Here is a 19,472-nt window from a genome sequence, read left to right on the forward strand (position 1 = left end):
GCAAAGCAGGTACAAAAGAGGAATCGGAACCCAGGGTGACATTGACTGGGGTTTGTATCATTCTCGGCATGGTTGCCCTTTTCTTATGAGAGGTTCGTGGAAAAGAGAGGGGAGGATGAAAATGGAAGTAAGTAAAAGCCATTCTAGGTGTGTAGTTTGAGGCAGTTCGTATCGAAGAAACTGATTGTCTCTGTGTACACACACACACTGCATGGTCTGCACCAGTCAGAAAAAAGTTGAACTGGAGAGGTGCACTTAGCCTCTCTATTCTTCCATCAGAGCACTTTGTTACTGAATGCAGCATCCAGTTGCATGATTGATAGGTATTTACTGTTTAATAGGTAAATATTTGGAGAAGTCTTCCCAGAATCTTCAGCAATTTTTTTTTTTAATTTTTTAACACCGTGTATAGAAGGGATTACACACATATGCATCATTAGTGTGTGTCAGTTGCCAATTTGAAATCCCCTTAAAAATACATTATCCTTAGTCTCTGCAAAAGTAAGACTTCTGGTTTTGTTTACATACAAATCGAAACCAAGGACCCATCAGTCCTTTGTCCAAATCTGGGAAATGCTTACTTTTGCAAGCACAACTCTAAAATAAAGGGGAAAAAAATTTGTTCTATTAATTTGCTTTGATAGTAAGTAAAATTTTCACAAAAATACTAGGCATTGTGTCATCTAACCTACTATGCGAAATAACTGATGGACTTATCAGTGCCAGTGTGTAAACTTGTATATTTTAAGGCAAGCAATTTTTTGCTGTGATGGAAATGATTGACTTACTTACTTGGGTCAGCGGGGGGGGCAGAAGAGAGATGATAGTTCACAGAATAACCTGTGAACTTTCACCCCTCTATATGGAAACTTGTTTCAGGGTCAAATCCTTGTAGCTGCCTTCTTGCCACGGTCAATGCCAGCCCTACTATTCACAACACTGCGGCCATCGAGGCCTAGGTACGTAAACATTTAAGGAGTTTTTAAAGTTCTTTACATCAAAACAGATTTTTAAAATTTCTGTTTATAAGCTTTCACCATTTAACAACTATTATGTTAATGATGATTTGAAAGAATGTGAAGACTACTGCTGCTAAACTGTGTGGCTAAGCGCCTTTTTTCCTTTAAAAAAAGAAAAGAAAACCTGTATGTTTCATGTGGATTTTCAGAGTAGAACTTGAATGTGCAACTGCTGTATAATAAAATGGGGAAACTTTTTTTTTATATTTAAAATATGCCTAAACACTGTGTGAATGTCATTACTAAATGTGCTTGTATTTTGTTCAATAACTAGGTACACTTGGCACACATGTTGCCAGTTAAACAGTTAACACTGCCTCCTTTCACAAGATGAGAAGAGATGCATTGGAACCAAAGTAGCGTGTTTAAAAATGGACGGTTATCATTTTATTAAATACATATGTCTGAAATGGGTCACTTGCCACTTTTGGATTGCATTAGAATTTTCTTAAGTTGTTCTTTTTTGAAAATATTGATTTGTGTCTTGTGTGTCTGCGTGAATTCTGGTTTATACAAGATGTTAACGTATATAAAGCTAAGGTGTATTTTTTTTGAATTGAGTCTGTGAAGGGTTGTTAGAAACATTTTTTGGAAGCTCCCACTTATTTTTTAAAATCCCAGTGCTAACTTTAGGACTTGTTTTACTTTTCTTTTTCTGGATAGGATCAGTTCTTAAGAGCAGCCCCTGTAACTGGAGGAATGGGAGCTCAACTGATGAGAAAAATGGGCTGGAGAGAAGGGGAAGGGCTTGGAAAAAACAAAGAAGGCAGCGTTGAGCCTATTATGGTCGATTTTAAGACAGATCGAAAAGGTAAGCCCTTCCTTAAATGTCTTATGGCAGTATAAACTTCTCATGTCTGTTTTGGAGATAGGCAAAATAACTTTGAAGTAGTAAGCTTTTTCTGGGTACAGCTTCACTGTAGAAATTAACAGAATGACGTAGATGATTCTGGTGCTCGTTTTTCAAGCCCTGGATTGTGTATATAGGCTTTGTCCTTATGCCTGTGAACTCTTCCATACGTTCTTTTACTTTCCCTAACCTTCACCTTCCATTTTAAAAATTGCTTCTCAGTGGTTCTTAAAGTAGGGATGTGCTTCAGTTGGATGTATGGAGAAGGCACGGACAGGGAAATGAATTGTGGAAAAGCCATTGTGGTTGGTCTAGGGAAAGTGGCTGAAGCAGGAATGGGGCAGGATAGAAGATGGAATAGCTCGATCAGTTTTAAACTGGGGTGAAGGACAGAGGTGAGAGCTACAGAGTTGAGTTACTGCTGCCTTTCAGCTGAAGTCCTGACATGAATAGACTGTCATACTGATGTTTTTAGGTCTTCCAAGTGGATTCTGTTTGCTTTTTTGTCCATCTGATCTCCCTGCTGTTCCATCTCCTAGTTTGATCCTGCTGCAGGCACCTCTGCTCAACTACAGTGATGTTTCCCTGATCGTTTCCAAAGATTGCTTTAGCAGTCTTTCCTCCTCTTCTTTATGTAGTTCATGGCCATAGGTGGAAAACTGCTGCACTTGTCTCATTTGATTCAAAAGAGCTATCCTTTTGTTTACAGGCAGCGTGCTGCTGCTTAAGCTGGCAGCGTGGCTTATATGATTGGCCATCTCGCCAGCACATTCAGCAAGAATTCTGTTTTCACAGTGAATGTTTATGAAAATTTTCCATCTGAAATTCCTATATAAGTTGTAAGCATTTTAAATATAAGATGCAGAATTTCAGCAGTCAAGACTTATGATTTAATTGTTCTATTACGCATGTTACCAAAATAAACAATTTAACACTGACTGCAGGAAAACAAATTCTTACTGTTGTTCTCCTGAATATTTTTTAAAAATTGGGAACCTTTAATATATTAAATAGATCACATCTAATATTAAAGCATAAAAATACTTTGAATTATGGGTTTGTATTAGCTTTTGTCAATGCTCATAATTGAGCTTGGAAGAAAACAAAGCATATAAATGCAAATGTTGCGAAGTTTATTTGCAGAGTTGCTGTTGGAGGAATCTTCAGGTGTCAATTGGTAGTTCTCAGTACAGAGATAGTTCAGTACTGCTTAGGTGACCAAGCTAGCAGTGAAAATGTAATTTAAATATTTAAATACTAAGCGCAAAGAGGTAGAAAATGAGAAAGCAAGCCTAAGTTATGAAAATACCCATTGCTTTCTAAATTCTAAAGACCTTCTAGCAGCATAATACGGTTTTATAAATAGAGAAGTGCAACAGTGTCAAAGTACAAAACACAATAATACAGACATCTTTGTTTTATACGAACAATGACCAAACTTGCTTTTCAGCTGTTTTTTGTAAGAAAAAGGAAAAAAAAAAAAGGATATCTGGTGACAGAGTGTTTGCCAAGAAAATCTTTGAAAAACATTTTGTTACTTCTGTTACTTTTACTTAGTTACTGTGATCTTTGTAGATGTTGTTTTGTAAAGTTTTCATTGCTGGTAAGAGTTCCTTCAGTTTAGCTTGATTAATATCAGTCAGAGGGAGGAAATGGGAAACAGTCAGTTTCAGTATTATTTTCTCAAGCAGGCTGCATAGCAATCCATAGATGGATTTTTGTGGTGAGGAGGGAAGAGTTAGCTCTGTTCATTATGTTACTTGCTTCTTGTCACATCATGGGAAAGAGGCAGTATTGCTGCACAACCTGTGAACATTTTGAACATTAAAAACACTTTGGTGATACACAGCTGTGTCACAGCTCAGGTTTCCAGTTCTAGAAGTGTGCCCCAGGATCCTCATGTGGTTTCTGATGGAAATTTCCTTAATGCCTGCAGAACTTGATACCGAAGTTTCAAGGATCAAGCCCTAAGGCCTGAGACAGGATCAGGTCCTCATTGTGCTGGGCATTCTGTAACAGATAGTTTGCTCTTTCTGCTTCAGAACGCTCAGTCTTCAATAACAAAAATGTTAGATGGACTTAAAGGATGCCTCTTCTGGCATGTGATAGATTCATCTGAAAATACTGATAGTGATGGCTGGGCTTTGCTTTAATTTCATAGTTTTAAAATATTTGATTATTATCATATATGCAATCTTATCTGATAATTTCAACAAAAAATCTTAAATGTTCTGTGTTCATAAAGAATACTTTTTAATGTTGAGCCAACCAAGTCTGTAATATGGGGAGACAACTTGCATTATGAAGAAGCAGCATGTTTCATGCATTACAAAGAAGCAACTGAACAATGATTATACATTTATGACGAGTAGCTGAAAAGCTTCTTCAAACATTAGTTTTCTTTGATGCTTAAATGTATAAAAAGTCAATTTTTTTAAAGTTCTGTGTAGAGGTTTAAAGAAAAGTCTGAAATTTTTAAAAGGAGTCCGTCTATTATTATATAACCTGTTTTTGTTTGGTAGGGGTTTTTAAACACATTTTTAGAACTTATCCCCCAAATAAAATACTATTTCTAGGTGCAGGAACAAGCAGTTTGCTAAGGAGTTACTCAGTGGGCTGCACTAAGACATGAACCAAAAAGTTGTCTGCCTTTGCCATACCTTTCCCTTAGACCCTGTTTTTTCCAGATGCTGAATGAGATCTGTAGTTCTCTCACAGACAGCATTGAAACCAAAGCCTTCTTGAGCTTTGCTGTCAGCCAGTAGATTGTTGGTTGTTCGTATTCAAAGAAGCTTGGTTCATCAGCAGAACCATTGCAGCTTTTTTGAAAATCTGTCTTGAAGTAGCAGGGACAAGATGTGGAAGACAAGTGTCAGTGACTTAGAGTGAGGGAGACACAGTATTAATGCAGAGAATGACATAAAAGTTTTCTTCTTTGGTGGAAATCTTTGGTTGTTTTTGATGTAAAATTCTGTAAGGGAAAAAAAAAGAAAATTTGACTCAACGATTGTTGTCTATAAGGGGTTTCATGCCACTTGAAGTCCCTATTTAGGAGCTGCATGAATATTAGGATGAAAATCTGGTAAGGAGGGAAGGATTTTCTTTTAAAGCGAACTAAAACAAAATACCAACCAAAAAAAGCTGAAGGAACAGGAAGAAACTGGAAACAATTGCAGTATCTCCCTGTCTTTATTCACCAAAGCCAGGAACAGAAACAAATTGAGGTAAGAAACAAAGTAATATCGAAGGATTGAAGTCCAAGAAATTCTGAAAAACCTGTCAGGTATTTTGTTTATATGTATTTAAGGTAATGGCAAAATGAATGGAAAGAAACATTGAGTCACTTCCTAAGCGTGGCATGGTTACTGGCATTTGATACATTTTGGCAATTGTTACATTTTATTTCTTACTCTTGTAAGATTTTAAAAAGAAAAATGTTCAGCTTTCGTGTTTCACAGTGGCTTCCATTGGAACTTGTGCTCTTCGTATTGACTTGGGGCTTTTCTGCTACTTTATATTCAGATGTGATTGAAATCACGGTAATTGGGCTGTGAACTTGCACGTAAAAGATAAATATTTGAATACTATTAAGTAAAGAGAGCACATGTTATAAGAACACCGCTGTGTAATTGGTGTCATAAAAGGACATACTGGGTACCCTTTTTGCTGTTTAATGGAAGTACTTCAAATGCTTAGTATGTTGGAGGCAAACTGTTAAGGTAGTGGATGACTTTTGGGTTGCACAAAACAAACACTGAATGAGAGACTGTTTTTAAGTTTATCTCATGTTCAGTTTTTCTCCAAAGGTGGCACGGAAAACCAGGTGTTTCCTGACTTGCATGAGACTACACAAAGTTTTCTACTACCTGGCTTGTTAAGAGTTACTGGAGCAGTTGAGAAGAATGTTATGTGTAGTATGGAGGGAAAAAAAATGCTGGATGAAAGGGAGGTTGAAAGATTTCTGAAAAGACAGTTGTATGGTGTCTGCAGGTTTCATCTCCACTGATGCATGTTATTGCTTTACTGATGAGCATACAGAAGTCAGGTGGGAATCATAAATGTAAACTTTTGTGTTTTGTTCAGGGCTTGTTGCTGTGGGAGAGAAGGCACAAAAGAGATCTGGACATTATGTTGTGATGAAGGATCTTTCAGGTGAGATTCTTACTTGTCTAAAAATAATCTCATTTAAAGTTACTGCTTTGATAGCGGCATTGAAACTTGCAATACATTTTATCTTTAAGGTAAACATCCAGTTTCTGCGCTGATGGAGATCTGTAACAAAAGAAGATGGTCACCACCTGAATTTGTGTTGGTGGATGATAGTGGGCCTGATCATCGCAAACACTTTATCTTTAAGGTACGTTTGAGTTTCCTTGTTTGCTGTTGGTTTCTCTATTAAAGGTGGTGGAAATTCATGTAAATTCATGTTTATGTTTGTACATAAACATATAAGCCACCTCACGCATGGCTGAGGACTGCTAAGCAGTGTCTCGATGCTAAAATTTCAAAGTCATGTTTCTGTAAAGGCCAAATCAGATCTTTCAAGCACATTAATCTGCAAATCTGTCAAGAAACACGCTATTCCACTTCTTACTAAAATTATTAACCTATATGGTGTCATATTCTTGCTGTTTACTTACAGGTGTTTTGTTAAGCCTTACTGTTGTAAAGGTCGTGAGCAAGATTTAGTTATTTTTGTCCTTCAGTTATCTTATGATGTGGGCTTTCTTTTTCATGTAATACTTTGTATTAGCAGTTACTGGTTGGAAATGATTGTGCTTACAGACCAGAGGTGGATTTTGTCTACCCCTAAAGAGGAATTACATAGGGAATGTGCTTAAAGGAGCTCTGTAGCGCTGCCTCGAAACAGAAGTGCAGAGACACTTTCTAACACTTTCTTTTTTCTTCCCCCTCTTTCATAAACAGGTGAGAGTCAATGGAAATGAATATAGGCCTACTTTTGCCAGCCTTAATAAGAAGCATGCTAAAGCCACAGCAGCAACTGCGGCTCTCCAAGCGATGGGACTTGTACCAAAGGAAAGCATGGTTAATACCACCATGTTTAGGAGTGCCTCACACCGCTAGATATTGTTTTTTATATTGACATTATTTCAGATAATTTTACTCTGCACAAAAATGGTATTTGCCCTTTCATGTTGTAAATACATTGGCAATTCCCACGTTGTAAAAACTGTACAGACACCTTCAGGTTTTTCTTTTGTACCATCAAAATGTATTTAAATCATACTTAGTTTTTGGTATGTTTATATTGTTTACATTAGTGATGTAATTATTTCTTAAATGACTAAATCAGACGACAGACTCTGGAGGCATCAGTAATCTTAAACCCTTGTTTTAAAACTCATGCAATTTCTCTTCAATACGGAATGTTAACACTTTCATACTGTTTTGTACTATGCTGCAGTTTTCCCTGGTCTCGGTAAAGCTACTCTTGCACTTTTGCCGACAGCTGGTAAAAGGTGGTGCGGCTTACCTTAGTCTAGTCGAGGCTGGCGTGTACTGCTGGACAGATACTGGGCCAGTACTGTGACCCCTGTGGGAAAGCGCGCGGTGGCAGCCCTGTTGTACAGTGTTAACGCTGCGGCTTCTCTTTGGATTTTGTTTGGGGGTTTAACTCGGTGGTGCACTGCGACTGGCCATACAGCCCACGCTCTAGGACATGACGTGATTAGGCAAAAGCCTTGCTTTCAAAGGGATGGCAGGAAGTCCAGCAATGGAGCCGATGAGACTTGCAATGTAAAGGTGACTCTCCCTGCATGTTCTGAGAAGGGAGATGATGGAGTTGTCTATTCCAAACAAATTAACACACTGCCTGATGTTGATTGTATGAATTTGTGGTTAATGTGAATTTTAAACTCTAACAAATCTACAACTGGATTTTTGGGGGAGGGAGGGGATAGAATGATGCTTAAATTGTTGTACCCAACTTGGTCAATAAAGCAGCACAAGTTCATAATCTTAATCATTGGTCAGTAAACAGTAATTAAAGTGTATGCCAAAACAATTTTTTTGAAGAAATGCACAGTATAAAAGTATGCTTTATGAAGATTATCAACAGCTGTTAGGGTTGCAGAATCAGTTCTAGTCATTTTTGGTTGCTTTGGACTTTACCAAATTAACTCCTTGGGCTTAAAATTTACGTAATGGTACTCTGCCCTCAAGGAGACAGCCTGATCCAGAGTTTTGGCAGTTTGACAAGGGAGAGGATGGAGAAAGTTTTTTCTTCTTCTTCTTTTTTTTTTTCTTTTAATTTAAGAAGTATTAGTACTTTAGCTATGTGCACTTTGAATTGGAAAGGGCATTGTACACCTCTTGCCAGATTTGTCTGAGTTACGAGCAGATTGCCAGGATTTATGGACTCTAGTAGTCAGGTGCTTATTTCAGAAAAGTCTTTTTGAGGTCTCTTTGTATTACATCTTCTGACCAGAGCTTCGTCTGGGACAGGAACAAAATACAGTTTGTACGCAGTAAGGCTGTGCTCAGGCCTAAAGTGAATGACCTTTGCAATGGTAGTAGGAATGTGGAGGTGAATAATTACTAGTACCTCTTCTTCCGCAAAGTAAGGTGACTTGTGTGTATTCTGTCAACTGTTACGGAACAAGGTGTCTGTCTTTGCCCTAAAGGGACAAGGATCAATGTCTCATGTTGTGTACAGCAGAGAACTGGTATTTGGTTGTCAACCACACACTTCCGAGAAATAAAGCCCCGTATTAGTCTGTCAAAGCGCTTTAGAAATGCCTAAGTTAATCTTGATTTTCATGGACGTAGTTGTCTTTAATTAAACTTTTTTCCCTTTGGCTTCTCACCTTCGGTCTCTGACTAAATATTTCAAGATCTCCTTGCCTCATTTGCTGAACTAGTTGGAAGGTGCGTATAAAAACCAAAAGTAAATATGATGGTACAGCAATGGAAAGATCTACTCTGGGAGAACTGGGTGTTGTGTCTGTCTTAGCTGAAGTCTCTGGCTTTTTGATATGCGACTTAAAGTAATTAACTCGGGATGTGGGAGCAGCTCTAATTAGACTTGGGTTTAAGTGTCTGGTTTGATAGAGCTAAAGCATCAGAGATGTTGATCATTCTGTTCAGTCTATGGTGTCCATGTAAGCACTGGTTTCATAACTGTACAGTATCAAGTCTGGGAACATGCAATCTCTTGTACTTGCTGTTTTGTTCTTTTTTTGCTCTATATTCCCCATGTATAATGTAAAGATACATGTTACCTCACAGCAGCAAGGAGCAGATGAATCCAGTCCCATTGAAGACTCCATTTAAAAAAAAACTATTCAGACAAGTTCTGGATTTCATGCCTTAAAAGACACATGTGGATTTAACCTTTGGTCTTGAGGAAGACTTATACAAAAAGAAAATAATTAAGGTCTGTAATGCCCTAATTATGACACTTCTTGATTTTGAGGTTTCTGTTTTAGTTTCATTCCGTGTTGTTTAGAATGATGTATGAATCTAAAGCTAGTGCAGCGATGTGCTTCTGTTAAATTTGTAAATTTGAATTGGTTTGAGTGTCCTTTGCATGCAGGAATAGATAAGTAGTGATATATTAAAAAGAACAACTAGGAAACACTCTCTTGGAACCTGGTTATTTATGCAGCACTTCAGCTGTCTTAAAGGTGAATAGTCTGTGACTCCTGCTGATGGAAGACACGATCTGTTTGGCTGTTGGATTTCCTTTTGCTGCAGAATTGTTTTCCTAGAAGTAACCTTTCCTGTCATGCGAGGGAGGAGCATTTTGAAACAGGTGCCTGTGGACTTGTAGGCAGCTTCCACCAGAACGATTTCTTGGCAGTCTTGTAATTTGTAGTTTTTAAATAGTTAGGACTGGAGGAGCAGGAAGGTGAGGTTCCTACGCCTTGGAAAATCCGAAATTGCCTCTTTAAGTGCAAAAATATATGAAGTCTTAATCAACTGCCACAGTCTCTAGCTCTCCCAAACAAATCATAATTGTGGTGGAAATTCACCCATTTGGACAGGTTAAATAAATAAACCTTAATGCTCTACAAGCATCTGGAATAATGGTTAGTATTTACTGAAAATACCTTTAGGTGGAGGCGCAGCAGACTGGGTAGTGTAATACTGTAGCTCTGATAGGGAAAGTCCACTGGAGCCAAGTACGCTTGAAGAACAGCACTAAATCCCAGAGCTGTAAGCAACTGGAATAGGCTCTGAAGTTACAGGCAAAGCTATGACTTAAAACCAACAGACAGCTTACAGTACAAGGAGGAGCTACAGCTCAAGTAATGGTGCAAAGCATACGATCAAGAATTTGGTGGTATACAAAGCAAAGCATACGATCAAGAATTTTTGAAATTACGCAGTTCTCGACTACTACAAGAATGTAATTGCAATTCAGTTGTTTTTAAATGACTGCAAGCTATTAATTGGCATTGGTGTCTCTCCATAACTCTAACATGCTAGATGTGAAAATACAAGCTGGAACTGAAATTAATAGTAATTACTGTATTTCCTAGAAACAGATAGGCTTAAGCCCACATACCAGAATGGTTATCGGTTTGGTTAAAACTGCTTTCCCATAGAGGCAACTACAGAATTGTTTTTTCTTGCTGCTTTCAGTAACTTGTTCCATGTGCAAACGCTCTAAGTAGGCCCGTTCCTCAAGCACGCGCTCAGGAGATGCTGCCGGTTTCAGAACTGGGGCTGTGGGCTCTGAGGTGACGAGCAGCTTTCAGAAGAGCTCATCCGTGTGACAGGAGGGGAGGCTGCATCCGCTTCAGCGCACCAGGATGCGGTCGCTGTGAGAACCACTGCTGCTGACCTGTAGCGCTGGGCTAAAGCTTTGTTTACAGCAGACTGCCAAGCTGGTAGCATAGGCTACGACTGATAGAGGCAGACAAACCAGAGGAAAAAAGGCATTGAGTTAACTGTTACTCTCTTAAAAAGCGATGGGAAATGAAAGTGTAGTTAACATACCAGCCCCTTTAGAAACCCAGTCTCCTGGTATCCCCATGACGCCATTAGCTCTGGATTTTCACTCTGGGTGTCCAATAGTAATCAAAGGGGAAAAGTTCAGTAACTTGCTTCTAGATTAGCTAGGGAGAAGTGTAATAATTAAAGTCGGGTTGTACTACCCTGAACTCCACCAGGAGTATTTGACATTATCAAAGTATTTAATATCCTAAGGTGCCTTTTTCCATCATAAAGAGGAACTTTCCCTTTATCTAGGTTTTCTACCTGTTGTCTTGTTCAGTGTACCACTCAGCTGACAGTGTCATGGTAGTTACTGTCAAGGAACAAATGTCAACATAAAGTATTCCAGTGTAATTGTACACATGCTGTATTCTTGGGGTAGGGTACTTCAAGGGGTGTTGGTATAAAGTAACTAGAAGGCAGGGGGAAGCTGTCGTCATGCCTCGATCTGCAGTAACTTGTTTATGTGCCCACATTTTTAAGTTTACAGGTTGTTTTCTCAAGTAAGACCTGGCTACGGTCTAACGTTACTGTTTCAGAATCACAGATTCTGAGGTGGTGAGCAGAACGGCACTGCAGTAAAGATGAGGGTAGCTGACCACGTCGCAAGAGCACTGCTTTATTTTCTGTGCACAGTTGAATTAGAAATCTTGCTGGAGTGCACAAGCAAGGTGGTATTCTACATACTGCTCTTCAGATGTAGTATTCTCCGCTGCAGGAATCTGATCACCCGAAAGCTGTGTAAAAAGTGACATACACACCTCCAAAATAACAGCTTTGACTACCTGAAGTAAACCAGACTGCATTAAACCTGTTAATGGACTCTCCTATTGCTATGAACATACAGAATCAGATCAGAGCCCCTGCTGCCTCTCATTTTCTCTGTCTTCCATCAGGTAGCACAACTACGTTATTGCTCCAACTCGTTCTGATTCAGGTTATAGTTTGTACAAACTGCTTTTTAAAAGTCTAGCTCCTTTTAACATAAGCGGGTATGGGAATACTAGACAGCTATGCCAAGCAGTTCTGAGGACTCTTGACCTTTTAATCGATCCAGCTGCAGCCAGAATTCTGTGCTTGTGTCCATATGACTTTCATCTATGCTTGTGGAGTTCAGAGCTGGCTCTAAACCAAAAGGTGCAACATACCAAGGTGCAGCTATCGAGCTTCTGGCAAGGTGCTGTAAGCCATCTTGGAAGGGGTTTTTCCAAGAATTCCACCCATCCAAAATGGCCACAACTTAGGGTTACCACACAGAGCAGTAGCAGAAATTCTGTACTTCAGAATAGAATTTGCATCTGCATGAAGAATACAGACCTTCCAGACGCAATTCAGACCAATAAAATAATCATGTTTTATCAAGTTTTATTTAAAAAAGGCTTTCTAAACTATAAAAGGAGACATCCACGGCCTTTTCCTTCATTTCCTTCAAAAGTCCTTTGAAGTGTTTTATGATGGGTGACATGCAATAGTTGTCTGTGGTGTTCAACTAGATTGTATCTCTCCCAGTACTGCATAGGTGCGGCCCGTGTAGACCCAAATGAAGTACAGCAACTGCACGCTAGAGAGCATTCTTTTCCATTAAATGGAACTAGCATACCTAGGACTTCCAGGTGTACGCATAATCCTTCATTTCCAGAAAGCGGATGGAAGATTTTCCCAATGTTGGACACTGACTCAGTTGATCCAAAGTCTTAGGATGCAGTCCACATGTAGAAAGATCTTTGCACACAGTTTCCTGCAGAAATTCACGAGGAGAGACATGGAATAGGTATTTCTGTTTGAAATACCTGTAGTTTTTAATGTTCACTTTTGTACCTCTGGGGAACTCCTGAAAAGCTAGTTTTCCGATTATTCCATTTCTGAGGGAATGACAAACCACAAGGACTGCATCACAAGTAGTTGGGTGTAAACCCATGTATTAAGGGGAAGTGGTGTGTCACTCAGTGTCCTATGGTTTGTAATAAAGATACTATTCCTAACAGGAAGGAGTGTTTCTGCTAGTTTCCTTACCTTATTTAAGGCAGGGCTTGCATTGTCAAGATCAGCGTTAAACACAGCCGTTGGCTCATGCGTATATAATACAGCAGAGAACGCTCCCCTCTGTGCGGACTTGAGCAGCGTGGTCAATGAATGCAGGGAATGAGGCATGACAGGGCCTACGATCTCCAAACTGGATATATCCTCATAGGCCAAGCGAACCCTGGCTTTGGCATTTATACTTCGAGCCTGAAGACAAGAGCACATAGGATTCGTTTTTGACACTCTGCATCAAGTCCTAATTTTCATTTACTTTAAAACTGCAGTGCCACAATCCTACTAAAAGTTCAAAATACTTCTAAATGTTATCAACTCACTGCTCAATACATGGGTATTATGATGGTTTTACTGTCTCTGTAGCAACTCCTAAAATGTACCAACTACGGTACCCAGGAATGCTGTAGAGTATTAAGAAAAAGTTAACTGCAGAAGAGCCGTTCTGACCTGCTCTGGTGGGAGGGGGCTGCACTACCTGTATGAATAGCATATCCCTTTAGTGTCCACCACAGTAACAGATGGCAAGCGGTGGTTCAGAGGCTCCCTCGTTGCAAGCAGCTGATAGTTTGATAGACACCCCCCCCCGCCCCCCGCTATAAGATCTTAGGAGAATCTTTTAAGAACCATTTCAGTATCTGGGAAGTCTGCTTAACCTCTTACGTATCAGGATGTGAAGAATGGAAACACTGGGATTTCAGTTTAGTAGCATAGATCTATGTGGACAGAGACGATTTAGGAGGCAATATGTATTGCAGTCAAAATGCTAACTGACTCGGGCTATAGCAACAAAAATTACTCTGCTGTACCCGAGGGAGACTATACAAAGTCAGTGCCTAAGCTACTGGGTGAAGATACAACTTTCTTTCCTTTATTGGAAAACAGAGACAGTTGTGTTACTTACTTTGAGCGTTTGCATTGTTCCACCTCGGAAAGCAACAGGGGACAACAAGGTTGGTGGAAGCCCTGCTTGTGGCCCTGCAACAGCCACTAGGCTCTTACAGTTTATCAAGAAGTTCAGCAAGGTGAATGTGTTTGTTCCTTTCACTAATGCAAGGGATTCGGGTTTGTGATCCACCTGCACCTCATGCTTCTCTTTACGACTGTATTGACTGGAGTCAAAGGAAAATGATGGGGAAGGGAAAAGCATCAATGCACCAAAGGAAGAATTGGAGCAGTGCAACTCCAGAAGACACCCCCCCCACCTCTGACCAATCAAGTCATTTAAACAAACAAAACCAAAAAAATCACCAAGCTTTACACTGACTCAGATTTGTTGTTCTTCAAATATTAAGCAGCATCTTAAACCTGACTTCTGATTTCATTATTAAAGTTGTGAGATAAAAAGCATTTTCCAGGTCCAATGTCTTACGGCTGGCAAGTCATGTTTACTGAATACCTATGAAGTTAGCAACTCCTAGTTTTACTATGAATTTTGCTTCAAAGCAAACGTAAAAACATGAGTTCAGAAAAGGAGTCTGCTTTTGAAGCGTGTCCGCTGACTGGCCCCACTTACGGTGCATTGCTGTGGGGCAGGCTCAGGAAGCTGAAACGAGATTCCTCTTGGGTGAAAGCCAGCAGAAGCTGCGTTGGGCAGTGTAAGTGCAAACGGAACCAGAGGAAGACCGAGTTAATCGGTCCCTCTGAAACACAGGCAGGTTGTCAGCAACAGCTGTTCTGGTCTACAGCTGGGTCCCTACTATGCTACCCCACTTCCAAGTGTAAACCTAGCCTACATGAACATACATCCTTGTCTTTAAAAAAAAGAAAAAAAAAATCTAACGAGTCTTTCCATTGAACCTATATGTGAGGTGACACAATCAGTTTGTGACCCAACAGATGGATCTTACGAAGTTACATTAACAATTCACAACAGCTTTTCCTTCAAGAGGAGGAGCATCTAGAAATGCCTGTCATAAAGAAACTCAAAAAGACATGCAGAGTCTCTTAACACGCAGTAATGCGAGGATTAATATTTGGAAAGAAGTTCTCAAAAGCTTTTATAAAACTTTAATCTATACCACAAAAAGATAACATCTGCACGGTTTTCCAGTGTCATGATGTGCAAGGAAAGGATACAGTTTAATAGAAATAGCATCTGGTTTCTTAACCTTGTCTTGGACTCCCATCTCCTCAAGCCAAGAGAAACTTTCATCATCATCATCATCACTTGGAGCTGGTTCCCTGGGAAACACAGAATCAGTGTTAGGAAGGCAATACTTCGTACGAAGTTTTTCCAAATCAAACATGCAGGAGCCTGTAGATGCCCTTGAATTCTAGCATTCTACAAGACTTATTACATACTCTCCATCTTCCATGCTGTTGCCCACTTCGAGGCTGTTAGCAACTTCTGTTTCCAGATTGACTTCCGAGTTTTTCTGTTTCCTGGTTCTACTGTCTTCTACCAAAGGTAAAGAAAACTCTATGCCTTGAACAGAGGAGGAAAGCAAGCAATGAATGGTTCTGTAACACAGCTAATGCACTTTATAAGGTATTCAAATCCTAGTTGTACTGGTTTCACCTTACCTTCATGTCTCATGGCTTCCCTTAAACCTCGAGTTGTGGGAGAAATTACAGCTGTGATTACATCACTTCCTGCAAGACCAGCTGCACGGAACAGGACAGTAAACTGGTAGGTACAGATATAGAAGTAGGGACACAGCTTGGCTTTGAGCAGATTGTACAGAGAAGTAAAGCTGACAGACCTGCAAATTAGAATAAAACAATTCTGTAACTGAAGTTAATTCCTTGCTATTGACACACCAAACTGGATTTGGCTGGGTGGTACTGATGCGTCCTCTGTGCAGGTTTGACCGCATACTGAACGATTAGTCAGGTTTTCAGACGTGCTCAACATCTAGGAAGCTGCACTCCTCTGAAACGGAGCCTGTTTGTGAGCACTATGCTCTTCTTGCTTTCTAGCATGTGGGTTTACATGAAGCATCAAAGGCAACCTGCTAACAGGATTTACGGAATTCTACCCAAATCAGTAACTAGGATTGGAGAGGGGCATTTGACACAAGAAGGTAGCTTTAAACCTTAAACTTATTTCCTTAGCCTGGTCCTCAAAATAACGAGCATTCTAGCTGGAAAAAAAAAAAAAGACAAAGCTTTCTCATAAAAAGGGAAAGAACTTGCGCATTAATTAAAACCCCATTGTCTTAATCATACTAAATACATCAGTTATGTGGTTCCACTTACCAGTCGCTCATTAGCACTTGTTGCAAGGCTTCATCCTGTGACCAAGGACTCGCCTTTCCAGCTATTTTTCTATCTGCTCCAATCCGAGGGAACAGCTGCAGCCATGGCAGTGAAGGGTGAAGCCAGTAAACGAGGCTTTGCTGAAAGGCACAACGCAGTTCTGTGGACAGTTTTGGTTCCTAGATGTCGAAAAGTATTTTATGAGGACAGTAATGCTTTACTTAAGGCAGAAGTGACGGATAAAAAAAATATTACATTAGATACTAGAAAAAAAATCCCGGGCTTGTGAATAAGCCAGACTGAAGAAAGATGGACAGCAACTGGCAACTGCTCCACAGTTGAAGTTAAATGATCACTCGTTTAATCACTGTTTGCCACTATAGGTACAAACCATGGATGAATTAGATTAGTAGTCTAAACGAGCCTTATTCTTAATGCAAGACCAAAACAAAACAGAATCAAGCCTTCACTGCCAGCATGTTTAAGGAAAGGTGCAAAGATACATTCTCCTTTCTAAAGCTGGAGCTTCGAGCTCTCCTCTGAAGTGTTACCTGTACGCTCTGTGGCAAGTTCGTTTCTGTAGCTCTACAATGCTGAGCAAATCCTTGAGCTTCCTCTTGTGCTTTTAAATGTTCTGCCCAGGTAAAAGGTTGGGAAGACATAAATAGAAGTCGAGTTTTAATACTCCAGTCTGCAGGAAATTCATGTCTTGGTGAGGAGGGAACTTCGGGTACAGCAACAGGTAAATGAAGGTCCTTACAAAACAGAAATAGCATCAGTTAACCCATGGAAAATTTAAAAAAACCCCGATGTAGCTACCTATTTATATTTTACCATCGTTAGTCTCCTCCCATGTTGATTTAATACACTTTCCTGGCAGGCAGACCAGATACTGGACTATGGCTATTACATGTAACGTCTTGAGTTTAGCAGTCTATAAAAAGACAAGTTAAACCTGTCATCTCCTGCATGTTTGTGTCCAATTCAGTGCAACAGCAAAAATGCCTAGCTCATTTTGATCCTAAGGAAGTACTCGCATTAACTTAAGAGACATACTTAAAAGAAAGCTTTTGCAGGCAAATTTTCTGGATTCAAGGTTACACAGAGTTGGACCGTTCATAGGCAAATCAAAGGCACAGTTTATTCTCAACTGATTATTTTACTCAGTAATAGCTTCTAATAAAAATATGGCATTATATCTTTTATAAAAAAGTAGAAGGTGGTTTTCATTCACAGGGGTCTTTCCAAAAGTCATAAACTAGGAACAGATAAAAGCGTGAGTAATTTGAAAAAAGAAAACTTAGCCTGAAGTTTATAAAGACAAGAATTTCCATGCCAAAACAGTTATTTCATCTTCTCTTGGTGACTGCAATGTCAGACGCTTCCTAGAGGATGCAAAAAAACCCACTGGGGAGCTCTAGGACAGTTTGTTCTCTTCAAGAGGTCATTTTTCTATTCTGCTAAGTTAGTTTGAACTTAAGTTTCTGAACCTGTAACAACATTAGACGTTGTCTGCTTGAAACTCTTTCAAGGACTGGTTTTCAGGTATTCTCTCTCTCCTATGTGCCTGGTGAAGTTGTTTGTTCCCTTTCTGTAGCTGAATACAAGACTGCAGGAGACATATCACTTTGAAGAACATCCTTATCTCAACAAAGTACAAAACTAACATGAGAATTATAGTAAACATGGTAATAAAACTGGAAGAAGACAACAACCCCTGTCAACTAGAACTACAACAGTAGCGATGTCAGGCAGAAAGCTGGCTTTTAAAAGACAGTCACCATAATACTAAACATCAAGGCAATTTAAGACATTTTCTTGAATGCTGACATTTTAGTACATCATTTTATGCAGAGATGGACCATCAAATATGAAGGTAAACAGTTTCAGTTTTTGTGAACTGCGAACAGCTAAAAACATTTCAGAAGCAGCATGCGCTGTTTCATACATCGGTTGGGGCGAGGATGTTGGTTCTTTCAGAGGGCTCTGTTCTCCTGGAGGGCTTATCTTCACAAACAGGCTCTAAAAGCTGAAGAAAAAAGGAGCATAAGATGCAGCACAAAATAAGAACCAGGTTGATAATTAAAAAAAATGCCCCTTGCAGTGAAATTTCAAGATACTAAGCACATACACGCTGCAGGTAGTGAAGTGCGATAGCTTGGTTTCAATCTATGTCAAAGCTACGGCAACCCTCAGGCTCGGGGCCGGGCTTTTTCGGGGGCAGCGGGCTCTGGGCCGGGGCTGCCGCGCCCGGCTGAGAGCGATGGCTGCCGGCGCCAGCGCGGAGGCCCCTTCTCCGGCCGCGGGGCCCTTCCCGCGGGGTTTCTCCCCTCGCCACTCCCGCCCCACTTCGTCACGGGGGAGAGAAACCCCCGGCCACCGCGGGGCCGGGGCTCGGCCCTACCTGCCAGAAGGCCGCTGCTGCGGGGGATTCGCCCGCCGGCGGCGGCGGCCGCCGGCCCCGCTCCCGCGGCTGGGGGGTGCCGGCCGCCCGCGGCGCGTTGTCCAGGCTGGAGAAGGGATTGCGGCGGGCAGGCGCGGAGGGGGCCCGCGGGGCCGCGCCGCAGGGCGGGGGAGCGGCGGCGGCGGAGGGCTCGCTCCTCCGCAACCGTTTGCGCTTCAGCCGCAGCATCGCCGGCGGCTTCTTGAAGCCGGGCGAGTAGCCGGGCACGGCGGAGGCGGCCATGGCCGAGCGGCGCGGAGCGGGGCGCACCTGCCGGGCGGGAGCCGCTCTCCCGGCTTGGCGCGAAAAGGGGCCAGCTCCGCCCCTGGGCGGGGCTGAGGTAACGCGGCGGCCGCCGCCATTTCCTCCGGCCCCCGGAGGGCGCGGAGCAGCCTCCCCCTGCGGCCGGCGGCCACGGGGTCCCTGAGGAGATGGCTCCGTGCGGTTGGGAGAGCTGCTCCCACCAACCCCGGGGACCGCGGCCGCTGCCCTGCCACCGCTCTCCCGCCCCGCTTCGGCTAGTAAATGGGAAAAGCGTTACTGCTGAAATATGTAAATGGGTTTCTGAATCCATTCTGAACCCAGCCTGAACGGATTTCTCCAGGCAGGTATCAAGGAAATCGCCACGTGGCTGGACCGAGACAAAAATCACCTGTGAAGATACTAAAGCGTGGTTACAGTTGTGTGAAATGTAAGACTGAACACACACTCTGCGTACTTGGGGTAGGAAACCAGTTTTGATTGCGATCTGTGGCACTGGTTAGGGCCCACGCTGGAGTATTTTGCTTCAGACTGTGTTGCAGAAAGGCACCCATCCCCTCACCACCAAAACCTGGGCAGTAGTTTTCAGCCCATACTAGACATATGATCCTTTCCAAAAATACAGCTCTGAAGGCCATTAAATAAAACGATGGATTATAAAACTAATCCAGACACAAAGCTGATTTTGAAGATTTTGCCCTTA

General features: G+C 41.3%; 2 protein-coding genes across 10 annotated transcripts in view; one reads left to right on the forward strand and one right to left on the reverse strand.

Annotated features, from left to right (window-relative positions):
- Positions 1-8,695, forward strand: part of SON (SON DNA and RNA binding protein) — a 41,556-nt gene extending 32,861 nt beyond the window's left edge. For 5 of the 9 annotated variants that reach the window (XM_075171867.1, XM_075171892.1, XM_075171860.1 and 2 more), the window contains 4 exons: positions 1,683-1,830; positions 5,953-6,021; positions 6,111-6,226; positions 6,796-8,695. In XM_075171867.1, coding sequence (XP_075027968.1) covers positions 1,683-1,830; positions 5,953-6,021; positions 6,111-6,226; positions 6,796-6,954 — 492 coding nt within the window. In that variant the 3' untranslated portion in view covers positions 6,955-8,695. The other 4 variants (XR_012676956.1, XR_012676957.1, XR_012676958.1 and 1 more) reach the window with 4 other exon arrangements.
- A 3,465-nt stretch (positions 8,696-12,160) lies between these two features.
- Positions 12,161-19,033, reverse strand: DONSON (DNA replication fork stabilization factor DONSON). Its single transcript, XM_075172002.1, has 10 exons — positions 18,470-19,033; positions 18,014-18,094; positions 16,617-16,820; positions 16,066-16,244; positions 15,391-15,569; positions 15,169-15,292; positions 14,944-15,048; positions 13,769-13,967; positions 12,844-13,059; positions 12,161-12,568 (listed from the first exon to the last, which is right to left on the reverse strand). Exons 1-10 carry the CDS (start codon positions 18,749-18,751, stop codon positions 12,431-12,433), a joined length of 1,707 nt encoding a protein of 568 aa, XP_075028103.1. The 5' UTR covers positions 18,752-19,033; the 3' UTR covers positions 12,161-12,430.
- Positions 19,034-19,472: the final 439 nt, after the last annotated feature.

The sequence above is a fragment of the Calonectris borealis genome, chromosome 1 (genome assembly GCF_964195595.1).
Source record: "Calonectris borealis chromosome 1, bCalBor7.hap1.2, whole genome shotgun sequence".
NCBI lineage: Eukaryota > Metazoa > Chordata > Aves > Procellariiformes > Procellariidae > Calonectris > Calonectris borealis.